The sequence below is a fragment of the Mustela lutreola genome, chromosome 14, assembly GCF_030435805.1.
Source record: "Mustela lutreola isolate mMusLut2 chromosome 14, mMusLut2.pri, whole genome shotgun sequence".
In the NCBI taxonomy this organism is placed as follows: Eukaryota; Metazoa; Chordata; class Mammalia; order Carnivora; family Mustelidae; genus Mustela; species Mustela lutreola.
In genome coordinates, this window is record NC_081303.1 from 30,742,951 (window position 1) to 30,755,132 (window position 12,182).

Consider the following 12,182-nt stretch of genomic DNA (forward strand, 5'->3'; position numbering starts at 1 on the left):
TATAGCCCATGCTGTATTTGGGACACTCATCGGTGTGAAATAGTATTATCGGTGATATTGTATTTATTAGTTTTCTCTGAGTCCTGCTAATGCCTGACATTTAAGAGATCCTGGAAAAACTCTTAAAATGTAACCTTATTTACTCAAGTGTAATGGAGTCACTGTTTGTCTTTCACATTACTGACTGGCTGTTTCTCTTCAGGGTTCCTTAGAGGTGCACAGGCCCCCACTGGGTCCCCAGCACTGCCTCGAAAACAAAGAGACAAGTCACCCAGCAGCCTCTTGGAAGATGCCAAAGAGACATGCTTCACCAGAGACAGAAAGGGAGGCTTCTTCAGCTCCTTCATGAAAAAGAGAAATGCTCCCACACCCCCCAAACGCAGCAGCTCCTTCCGAGAAATGGAGAATCAACCCCACAAGAAATATGAGCTCACGGGTAACTTCTCATCTGTTGCTTCTCTGCAGCATGCTGATGGGTTCTCTTTCACTCCTGCCCAGCAAGAGGCGAATCTGGTGCCACCCAAGTGCTATGGGGGGAGCTTTGCGCAGAGGAACCTCTGTAATGACGATGGCGGTGGGGGCGGGGGCAGTGGCACCGCTGGGGGCGGGTGGTCTGGCATCACAGGCTTCTTTACACCACGCTTAATCAAAAAGACACTGGGCTTACGAGCGGGGAAACCCACAGCCATTGATGACACTTCCAAGCCTTTTCCAAGGTCAAACTCTACATCTTCCATGTCCTCAGGGCTTCCAGAGCAGGATAGGATGGCAATGACCCTTCCCAGGAACTGCCAGCGGTCCAAACTCCAGCTGGAAAGGACAGTGTCCACCTCTTCTCAGCCAGAAGAGAATGTGGACAGGGCCAATGACATGCTTCCAAAAAAATCAGAGGAAGGTGCTGCTCCAAGCAGGGAGAGACCAAAAGCCAAACTTTTGCCCAGAGGAGCCGCGGCTCTTCCTCTCAGAACCCCCTCTGGGGATCCAGCCATTACAGAGAAGGACTCTCCAGGGGCGGGGGTGGCTGGAGTGGCAGCTGCCCCAAAGAGCAAGGAGAGGAATGGTGGGGCGCGACTCGGCATGGCTGGAGTCCCAGAGGACGGCGATCAGACAGGCTGGTCTTCTCCGGCCAAGGCTGCAGCAGCCCTCCCAACCACTCACAACCACAAAGTGCCAGTCCTTATCTCACCCACTCTGAAGCACACTCCTGCTGACGTGCAGCTCATTGGCACAGACTCTCAGGGCAATAAATTCAAACTCTTATCTGAGCATCAGGTCACATCCTCTGGAGACAAGGACCGACCCCGACGGGTAAAACCAAAGTGTGCCCCACCCCCACCCCCAGTGATGAGACTACTGCAGCATCCGTCCTTGTGCTCAGACCCCACGGAAGAGCCGACCGCCTCGACTGCAGGACAGCCCGCACTAGAAACACAGGACGGAGGGAAAAAGGCCGCTCCGGGGGCAGTACCTGGCAGTGGGAAAGCTGGGAGGCCAGTGATGCCTCCGCCTCAAGTGCCTCTGCCCACATCTTCCATCTCGCCAGCCAAAATGGCTAATGGCACAGCAGGTACTAAAGTGGCCCTGAGAAAAACCAAACAGGCGGCTGAGAAAATCTCAGCAGACAAAATCAGCAAAGAGGCCCTGCTGGAATGTGCTGACCTACTGTCCAGTGCCATCACAGAACCTGTGCCCAACAGCCAGCTGGTGGACACTGGCCACCAGCTCCTTGACTACTGCTCAGGCTATGTGGACTGCATCCCTCAGACGCGCAACAAATTTGCCTTCCGAGAGGCTGTGAGCAAACTGGAACTCAGCCTGCAGGAGCTGCAGGTGTCTTCGGCCGCTGCTGGGGTGCCCGGGGCCAACCCTGTCCTTAATAACTTATTGTCATGTGTGCAGGAGATCAGCGATGTGGTGCAGAGGTAGCCACTGTGAGCCTCGTGGGAAGATGCTCACAGTTCTGAGGGAGAGGGGGAGGGACTTGTTTTCCTGTGTTCTTGTTTTCAAAAAATGAAAGACTGATACTTGAGTGTGTTTATGTGAAGTACCTCAGATCTCTGAGTTCTCACGTTTACAGGTTCATCTCAAAAATAACAAAAAACAAAACACGTAGTACAGGGAAATGAGATGGGGACGGAGCAGTCGTGGACAGGATTGGAAGGTGCCCCGGGACATCAGGGAACGTGTGTATGTCAGGCCGCGAAGAACCCAGTGCAGGCCACTCCTACCCAGGATGCTGCGCGGTGATGTCGTGGGTTTGCTCTCGGCAGGGCTGCAGGCCCGCGCCTGCTCGGGGACTGGCTGTGCCACACAGGAGGGTTGACTTGCGGCTCCACTAGGTACTATTGGTAATGTCACTCCACCTCGTCAAGTGAATGGGGTGGGACAGAAGAAGGGAAAGCTGGGAATGTACCAAGGGACCTTTTCTTTGAGGCTGCTGAGCGCAGCTGTTTCTGCAGAGCTCCCTGCAGTAGTAGGAACTGCAGATCAGATCGCTGGGTGTGCTCCCATCTTCTCCCCCATGGTGTGCTAGTTGGTGCAGGAAGTGAAAGAATGCTAGGAAGTAGTCAGGGAGATTGAAACCTCCTTCTCACATCTTCTCCACTGATGAGCAGAAGTCCTTTCTCCCAGTCTCGTGATTTCCTGATGGACCAGGATTGGGTTTCTACTTGCTGGTGCCCATCTATAAATCATAGGCATGGGGGTAGACCTTCGTGGTTCCTCTCTGCTCTGCGCTGAGCAGGCTGTCTTCCTTTATCTCTGGCAGTATTCGGGGCATTCACCAATGCTGATTTTGAAAATAGTGGTCATGTACAGGTTCTCTTGGAAATCCTTTTCTGATATGGTGTCCCTGCATACCAACATACTGGCCAAGGAATTGAGCAGCTCTGTATTTTTTTTAATCAGCTAAAATACCAGGGAGGGAGGTCCCTTCTTGGAATCCAACAGTGAGGTTCAGATGTCTGTGACAAGAGTTTTCGAGAGGCTAACTTGGTCCCAATCACCATTTCTCTGTACCTTTCTCCTCCCTTATCAACTTAGACTCAGGCTAGGTATAGGATAAGGAAAAACATTCTCTCACTCTCTGTGGATTTCAAGTGAATCACCCCAAATTATTCTCCTATGCTTCTCTCGTCTCACATATCTTCCTCCCCCTTGTTGTTGTGCTTATCTGTAAATAATCTTATTGGGAACACTCTTTGATATTTATTTTGTCATTTCACCTCTCCTTGAAAAATGCGTAATTGAGGGGGCAGGTCATTTCCAGGAAACACTGATTAAATCCTAGAAACCTAATGACTTAATCCCCAAATGTGTTTTGCCTTGAAAAATGAGCCGTTTCCTTTCTGTTCAGTTACTGTTATGGAAGCTAATTAAGATCATATGAACTGAACCTAATCAGTTAGATATTACTAATATCCTTGATATCAGGTCTAATTTTAATGAACACTTCATTCTCTTTTTAAAGCTTTACAACCACCTCCCACACCTGCCCAAGGAGAACCTGATACAAGAGAATAAATACATTATTTTCTTCCCAAAGGAATATTAACTTAGGAAGATAAGAATTGAACACTGATGGCCTGTGATTTTTCTTTCTGGCTCTGTCATCGATCCACTGTCAAGCCACAGCCCCATCTCTTAATCTGTTGAATGAAGGTAATGCTTCATCTTCTTAAGGGCTATTTGCAAATAAGTGTATAGCTCTATCCCTTTGAGAGCTGTTTCAGTGCAGCCTTGTTACGTTGAATGATTTGCATTCTCTTCTTTGCTCAGTAGCAGTCATGGAAATGTTGAAGTGCCGAGATGATCCTAACTGGGCTAGAATACTAAGGAGGAAAAACTGTGTTTTGGACAGAGTTCGTCATCTTTGACCAAGGAGGAAATTCAGTTTTCATTAGACAGAAAACCCTGATTCTTACTGTGGCTGCTCTGAAGGAGGCCCAGGTCAGGAGCAGGGTAAGAAGGGAGGAGACAATCCCGGGCCTTCCTGGGAGGGTGTGGATGAGCCGTGGCCAGAGGTTAACAGGCAGCACAGGCCGCTAGCGATCCAGCAGAGCTTCCTGTGGTAGGTGGACGAGGAGACGAGTTCCCTTTAATCTGAACATGGGCCCGTGGTCCTCCGTGGTCCTCCCACTCTCTGCCACTCCCTTTCAGCAGTCATTTCTGTGAACTTGAAATCGTTTTAGCCATTAGCCTTTTTTAAGGGTGGGACAGGGAAAGCTAAAACTTTATAGAGTATTATGCTGCTTTTTAAGTTTATCTGTCATTGTGGGATGCAAGTTGATGGGTTAATTATAATTGCGTTTTTTCAGGGGACTTTTTTTTTTAAAAGCAAAGGATCTTTCCTTGAGAGCTCTGAAAATAAGCCTTGGAGGAACACTACTGAGTGTGTGTAAGCTCCCTGGTTTTCTTATGGCAGAACAGTCTTGAGGACGGGGACAGTGTCTTACTCAGGGGCAGCACCTGGCTCTGTCTTGCCTGCAGTAGGTGCTCAATAAGTTCATGAAATGAATTTGCTTTTTCTCAACACTGTCAAGAGCAGCATGAACGATTGTAGCACAGCCCAGCCACATGATGCTTGAACTGTGTGGGACTCCAGGGTCAAGTGAAAGAGGCACTGTCAACTTACTCTAAAAATATCATTTAGATTGCTCCTTTTTCTAATAGAAAAGGATTCGATTTTTAAAATAACCTTATGTAAATTTAAAAGTTTGAATTCACAGCAGAGAAAACTGCTTCTCCAAGACTTAAAACGTAGTCGTCTTTAAAAGCAAAGCCAGGAGCACGAGGCCTTCTGCAAGAGTTTGACGACTTTCTCACGTGGCTGATACATGTGCGCACCTTCGGGCTGGCACAGCCTACGTCCTTTCAGCTCTGGATAACAGGGTTTCAGTGTAGATTTCTTACCTTAAAACGCAGTGTTTTGTGTAGAATACATCTTGATTATGCTTTACATGAAGTATTTTCTTAAAAGGCTTTGTGTAAAATTGAAGTGTGTATATTTTCCTACAGACTTCCATTGTGATTTTCAGAGATAATAGCCTTAAAAAAGATTGGCCCTGAGAAATTCATTCGGTGTTTTTCCAAGTGAACCCCTGTTCATTGATATCATTAGAGATCCTTTGCCAGTTGTATTTTGGGTTTAAATTAGAATTTTCTTACAATGCAATTGAAATTTGGCTAGTAAGATAGTGCCCTGTTAACAAAACATATAGCCCATGTTTATTTAACTAAAGTCATGGAGCTTTGGAGTTTTAAAGGATAGTGATTAAGAGTTGAGACTCTGAAGCCAGTCTAGAAGGCAAGTCATTTAACCTTCCTGAGCCTTAGTTTCCACATTGGAAAACAGGGATAATAATAGTAACTACCTCAGGGTTGTTGTAAGGATTCAGTGAGATAATGTATGTGAGATTTTCAGCTTGAGTGCCTGGCACTAACGAGCACTCCGTAAGCGGGCGCAGCTCCTGCTGTCACTAACACTCAGTCTGGTGAGTCTTGGCCAGGGATGGGCAATGAAATCCCTGGCATTTAAAACAGTCTGATGCATTGGCTTACCCAAGACCAGACTTCCCAGTGGGGTAAGGTCCCAGCTGAGAACCCCTCCAGGTGTTTTAGACACCCTGTACTGTCTGAACACTGTCAGGACTCCAGCCCTTTTCATCACAGCTTCAGAAATTGGAAGAGAGCATGATGAAGTTACTTGCCCACTGTCTCAGTTAGTTAGTGGCAGAGCCAAAGCTATATTGGGTTCAGGTCTCTGGACTTTCTGGTTGTGGGGTCTTTCCACCTTTCCTGCTGCCTTGTGAGATACTGCAAAACAAAACAAAACAAAGCGGCTCAGATAGACAATCAGTCTGCACAGTGCTGCACACTTTCTAAAGCACATGCGCCTGGCACTCTCTGACCTTACGGGTCTTGAATGTTGAGTCATGGCAACACCAGTGAAGCAGGCATTCAGTAGAGCTCAGTATTTAGAAAAATGTGTGGGGTCATTCTTTTGGACAGACCCTGGCAACACAGCAGTAGTCTGCACTTTGTAATAAAAAAATACCAACTTGATTTTTAAAAAACCTAGTCCTACATTCCTTTTTCTTAAAATAAAACTTTATTCCATATCATTTTAATGACTATGAGGTAATATATATGAAAGCACTTTGAGAAAAGTATCAAATGTAATTTATACTGTCTATATTTAGAAGATCAAACAGTCGGTTAGATGCTGATTGACTTAATAGGCTTTTGCCTGTGGGAGACCAGAAAATGCACATATATAAGTAATCACCCCATGACTTACCACATTTGTAAATAGGAAACTATTAAATGAATATGTGCAGGCATAGTAAGTGTTTTGCTAAAATTGTAGCTCAGCCGAATTACTTCAGAAAGCTGCGGACCAACTTTCTGGTTTAAAGATTTTATTTATTTATTTGAGAGAGAGAGAACAGGGGGAGGGTTTGAGGGAGAAGCAGACTCCCCGCTGAGCAGGGAGCCCAATGAGGGACTCGATCAGGTCCCTGGGATCAGGACCGGAGCCGAAGGCAGCTGCTTAACTGACAGAGCCACCCAGGTGCCCACAAATTTCTGGTTCAGTTGTAATCATTAAAAAGTAGTAATGTGTACTCTGGAATACAGCAGCTCTTCCAGGGATCTTGACTCAGGAAGAATTGAGACCCTCTCTTCCTTGACCATTTTTCCACAACGTGTTCAGACAGCATCCCAACAAGGTGGGCGCAAACTCGTACCTGTTGATGTTGACAGTGTCTTTTTAAACTGATGTCCAGTGTGATTTTGTTGGGGGCTTTGGGAGGGGAGGAGAGAGGGGTGGGATCAGATGGCTGTAGAACCAGTGCACTTTGGGAATTAGTTTTCTAGGATTTCCTGCCAGTTCGAAATGAGCTTGACATTCATCATCTGTGTGTGTGTGTTTCTGAAATGAGTAGCCAAACAATTTGCCTATTAGATTATAAAATACCCCAGAGTAAATTGCATTGGTGGCCACTTTTGAGTTACAGCTACACTACATTCTGACCTCTCGCTTCCAGTTTTGCTGTTAATGTCATTGTTACTATCAGGCTCTGTCTCTACAGGAGTTTGCATTGGGCCGACAGGGTTGTCTATGTTTTTGTTCATCACGATTTTTGGGTTTCATCATCTTGCTTGGCATTAACTTGTTCTACCTGGATTTGGGTCCATTTCTAGTCCTAAGCATTTGTTATGACAGTTTTCTTATGTAGGTGGATGTATATTTCTTCTTATGAATTAATAGGACCCCCCCCCCCCCCTTAGCTATCTACAGCTCTGTCTCAGCTCTGTCAAGCCAGTAGCTCAGGTTTTTGTAAATGCTTTGGTTTGGGATGTGTGGGAGCAGGAAAGAGAGAGGGAAAGACAGCTTCAGGGGGGCCTCTACCCTTCTGACAAAGGTAGGCCAAGGCAGCCCCACAGAAGCCTGTCCCTTCCGTGTGACAACCCAGGAAATTGCCACTGGCCATTAGCTTCACTAGTCAGAGAGGAGGGGTCTGGGGCTGGTTCTCAAGCTTGTCCCACTCTTAATAGTCAGGATAGTTAAATCTTTGGACAGAATTCCACTTTTCCAACTACCAGAATTGGAAAAATTCAAATGCAAGGCTTTCTTTTTGGGCAAGCAGCCGGAGTAGCAGTGATTGTTGTTACCTGCCCTGGTACTGCCAGAACTTCGCTGCCGCTCCCTGTCCTCCTGTATTGCCAGGAAGTGTGGGTGGATTTCCGGGCTGTGCAATGGGCCACCTGTGCAGAGCGTCTACCCAGGTGACTAAGACAGCATCCAAGTCTGTCTCACTTGAAGTTTACTGCAGTGTCCAAAAAGAGTTTACCTGCTCTGGGGCTGTTGTTTCTCATGCCATACAGAAGATGTAGGTTTTGTCTTGAGATAACACGTGTTAAGTGGTATTTCCTTCATTTCTGACTCTGTACCCTAGAGCCCAAGAGCAGGACATTAGGGAAGTCTCCACCCTATGATAGGGTAGGAAGACCGCGTGCTTCTCCCTGGGTGAGGAGGCCAAGGCAGGTCATCCTGATTCTAGGATGACTTGGAGTGGTAAAGGTCACTCTGAGAATTGTGCCTTCAAAGATGAGTTTTGTGCATTTTGTGGAGGAGGGACGTGTAAGCTGGGTTGATGGTGTACAATTAGTGAGCTAGAACGGGCTAGGTGGGTGGTGGTGGCTCAGTGCCACAGTCAGTGAGAGTCCCTGCTTGAGCTGTCACCAACCCCCCCTCCACCCCGCCATAGGGTGCTGATGTGACAGACTGCACTTTCCTCCAGCCCGCTTGGTGAGCTGGGGGAAGGCTGCTCTCCATGCACCCTTCCCTCCCTCCAAGTGCACATCTCTGCTCTTGTGCACAGTTAGGAATCTGAAACTGTTTACATCTGTTAGAGAACTTACATCCTTTAATTTTCCCATTGTTGAGTACACATACTGAGCACAGTATGTGTACGGCCCAAGGTCACAGATGGCATGTGAACAGATCTAACCTGCAACCCATCGGAAGGAAAGTGTGTCTCCTTTAAGTCGAAAGCCTAACCTCCACTTTGTCCTCAGACTACACCCCATACGTGCCCTCTGTATGTGTTCTGTGAAAACCTTTGTTCATCATTTTACTCAGAAGAGCAAGTTTCCGGGTCCTGCCTATCCCTCCAAGTTGCTGAGCTGTACACACAGGGCTTGAGGTCTGGGAGGGTTGTAGTCAGTTCCTCAGGACATGGTGGCGATGAACTGTCCAACACCAGTGGGCTTCAAGAAAGGAAATAGTCCATATTGTTGAAGCTTGCTTATTGGGTTGTTTTTTTTTTTTTTTTTTTTTTTCCTGAGCCTCAGGATAGGCATTTCAGATGCTGTAATTAAGCAGCATAAAATTCAGTTGGAGAATGGGTTAATAAAGATTCCACATGTAAGGATAGTTTTCATCAGTCATGACACAACAGTAACACAGGTATGCCAAATAAATTTCTTCTTGATTCAGAAGATCTTGCAGGATCATGTAGGGCTTTATAAAGGGTCCTCACTGTTGAATCCCAAATACTGTTCTGCATGATTAAGAAGCACCATACCATGTATTGAGAGTTGGCAAGAATGCCTGGAGACTGAGATTTTTCTGGTAGGCGAGGGCCAGGTTAGCCAGCTTGCCTCCATTTTGACAAGCCATTTTTCACTGTGGCCACTGTTGGAATTCCGTTATGAGAGAGATTTTCTGTGATCTTAAGAAATCACCATGGTTAGGGCAATTGTCCTTGGGAGAAATTAGTATTCAGAAACTAGAAAAGACAATGAGGTACTCAGAGTTCTTTAGGGTATATGTTTGAAAACGCTCATCTCTCAGATCTGTGTAGAAGGGTACGTGTTCTGTCTACATTCTGTACCTGCACCATTGTTGTGCTGAAAAATGAGGGGAGTCGGTGAAAGGGGAGTCACTCAGATCTTTCCCCACGGTGAACAGAAACTGTGCCCTGGTTTGGTGTGTTGGCCACAAGTAGGCTGACTGAGCTGTGTATGCATCCTCAGAACCCCCGTCTCCTGGGTAGACCCCACACTTTCCCTTCTTGCAATCTGATTCTGTAATGACTATCAGTGGAGAAACCCAGTTTTAATGCTTGTCAAAAATAAGTTTGAACGTTTTATGGTTGTTGACAAACCTTTATCCTAAAACCCATGATTCAGTCTTTAAAACTTGTTTAGCGTTTATACCAAAGGTCACACTCCACCGGTGTATGCGGGGTGGGTGCACGGGGGTGAGGCCTGGAGGGCCTGGCACTGTGCCTACCGCTGAGGGGACACAGTGAGACAATACGGGATGTCATTGAAAACACATCAATCATGGGTCACACTACCAGTGTTGTCAGGTGTTTGTTCTTGTAATATATTTTCAGGTGTTTTGTTTTTCTAATTTAATTCTCTCACCCTGTTGTCTGACTGTGAACTGCTAACAGTGTTAAACTTGATGTAAATAAATGAGGCCCTTGAAAGGGGAATGCTGTCTGCCTGTTGTCTCACAAGGCTTGCCAACTTGTGTTTTATTTTAAATAAAGGTTGCAATATTTTATTGGCAAAGTGGCTTCTAATTGGAGTGTTTCTCCTACAGTTTTAACTGAGAGGGAATCTGTGCAGGATGGATCTTTCCCCACAGGAAAATAGAAGTCTGTAAGGTAAAGAAGATGGTTTTAGCAATGGCCCTCTGGCACATTGTTTCAATTGTCCTCTGTGGGAGTGAATGCTCATTCTTCGATGGAGTACACCTTTTGGAAATGGCCAAAGGCATCAATGGAGCCCAACAGGTACATACGGTGGGCAATGTGTGTATGTGCATGTGGGTATCTAACATACGGTGACTGTGAAGGGAGACTTAATTCTCTGAGTCCATTCTGGGGACACTCCAAATAGGTTCTGAAAAAGTGTAAGTGTGTGTGTTTTTAATTACTCTATCCAAGTGCCAATTGTGTTATTAGAAAGGTATTTTTAAATTTTTATTTATTTTTAGTTTTTTAGAAAGGTTTTTTTTTTTTTTTTTTAAGATTTTATTTATTTATTTGACAGGCAGAGATTACAAGTAGGCAGAGAGGCAGGCAGAGAGAGAGAGGAGGAAGCAGACTCCTCACTGAGCAGAGAGCCCGACACGGGGCTCGATCCCAGGACCCTGGGATCATGACCTGAGCCAAAGGCAGAGGCTTTAACCCACTGAGCCACCCAGGTGCCCCAGAAAGGTATTTTTTTAAAAAGCTTTTTCATTTATTCATTTGACAAATCACAAGAGGCAGAGCAGCATTCCAAGACCCTGGGATCATGACCCAAGCTGAAGGTAGGCACTTACCCAACTGAGTCTCCCAGGCACCTTGTTTCTGAAAAAGTTTTGAGCCAAAGTAGCATTAATAAAGCACGTATAGAATGTCGGAACATCCTACTCTTGCTTGACTTAATGTTTTTTTTAAAAAACATTCATTGCTTTTAGAAGTACCACTGTAATTAGGTCGGAGTAGGCTGTATTCATGGAGCGCACATGTAAGGTTCAGTTGGAAGGGCTGTTCACCATCCCCTTGCATACCCGCTCGCACTCCCCCTGCAGTCCTTTCCTCCTGCCCAGTTTCGGTTTAGTTGGGAAATCTTGTTTTAGAGTTTCTGGAGGAGAACCTTCCCTTGTGATTTTCTTCCTCTTTTGTATTATTTGTAACATCCCACACAGCTGAGGAAATCTGTTGTAGGAACAAGTCACAAAAGCGTGGGAGCTGGAGGCAGAATGCCTGGGTTGAGCCCCTCCAGCCCACTGACTAGCTCTGAGACTCTGTGCACGATCTTTTCCCTCTCAGAGCCTCGATTTCCTCATCACCAGAGTCAGCGTTAACGATGATATGAAATGGCTATGAAGTGCTCAGCACAGGGCATGCGGGGCCCGTGGGAGGTCCTCAAGTGTTGGCTACCAACAGCAGACTTCCGCTGGGGCTGTGCGGACTAGTGGGGCCAGGGGCTGGGCCCCACCTTGGCTTGGGAGTGTGGTGTCAGCTGACAGCAGTTTTATTAGATTGTATTAGATTTACTAGACACCAGAGCTCTGTGTCCTGAGCACTTTATAGTGTATGTGCTGCCGAAGCGAGCACTCCTGAGCACCTTATAAAGATGGATTCGTTTGATCCTCACAGAAGCTCTTCGAGGGAAGTGCAGGGACAGAGGTAGAAAGCAAGGTTCAGCTGCGGTCTGTGGCCTTCTGTGGTCTCACAGCACTAAGCAACTGAGCACCAGGGAAATATGGCACTTTTTTGTGCCATATTTGGCACAAAAAATATGGCACCCAGGCCACTGTGTCCTGCTGCCTGCCTTCATCCCTCACGTGCAAGCAGGTCACACCCTCTGTTTACACCATCAGCTGTGATAAGCCAGTGCTAAAGGATGGCAGCGGGTGTGTGGCTCTGAGACTGGAAGATAGAAAGTTCTACCTTGTAAAGTGTCTATCATGGGGGCGCCTGGCTGGCGCAGTCGGTGGAGCTGAGTCATGATCCCAAGGCTCCTGGATTTGTCCTTGATCAGGTCTTGGGCTGCCTCCCTGCTCAACAAGGAGCCTGCTTCTCCCTCTCTACCACCCCGACTCCTGCATGCTGTCTTGCAAAAAAATCTAAAAAAATCCTATTTACAGAGTGTGGAGCTGGGGTTGTAACAGG

The 12,182-nt window shown here is 46.5% G+C and overlaps 1 protein-coding gene across 4 annotated transcripts in view; it reads left to right on the top strand.

The window, feature by feature from the left end:
• The window catches only part of ABL2 (ABL proto-oncogene 2, non-receptor tyrosine kinase), a 120,297-nt gene extending 110,211 nt beyond the window's left edge, over positions 1 to 10,086 (top strand). For 2 of the 4 annotated variants that reach the window (XM_059145609.1, XM_059145610.1), the window contains 2 exons: positions 203 to 436; positions 746 to 10,086. In XM_059145609.1, the coding sequence (XP_059001592.1) occupies positions 203 to 436; positions 746 to 1,926 (1,415 nt within the window). In that variant the 3' untranslated portion in view covers positions 1,927 to 10,086. Of the gene's footprint in view, positions 1 to 202 lie in introns of all 4 variants that reach the window. The other 2 variants (XM_059145608.1, XM_059145607.1) reach the window with 1 other exon arrangement.
• The last annotated feature ends 2,096 nt before the right edge of the window (positions 10,087 to 12,182 follow it).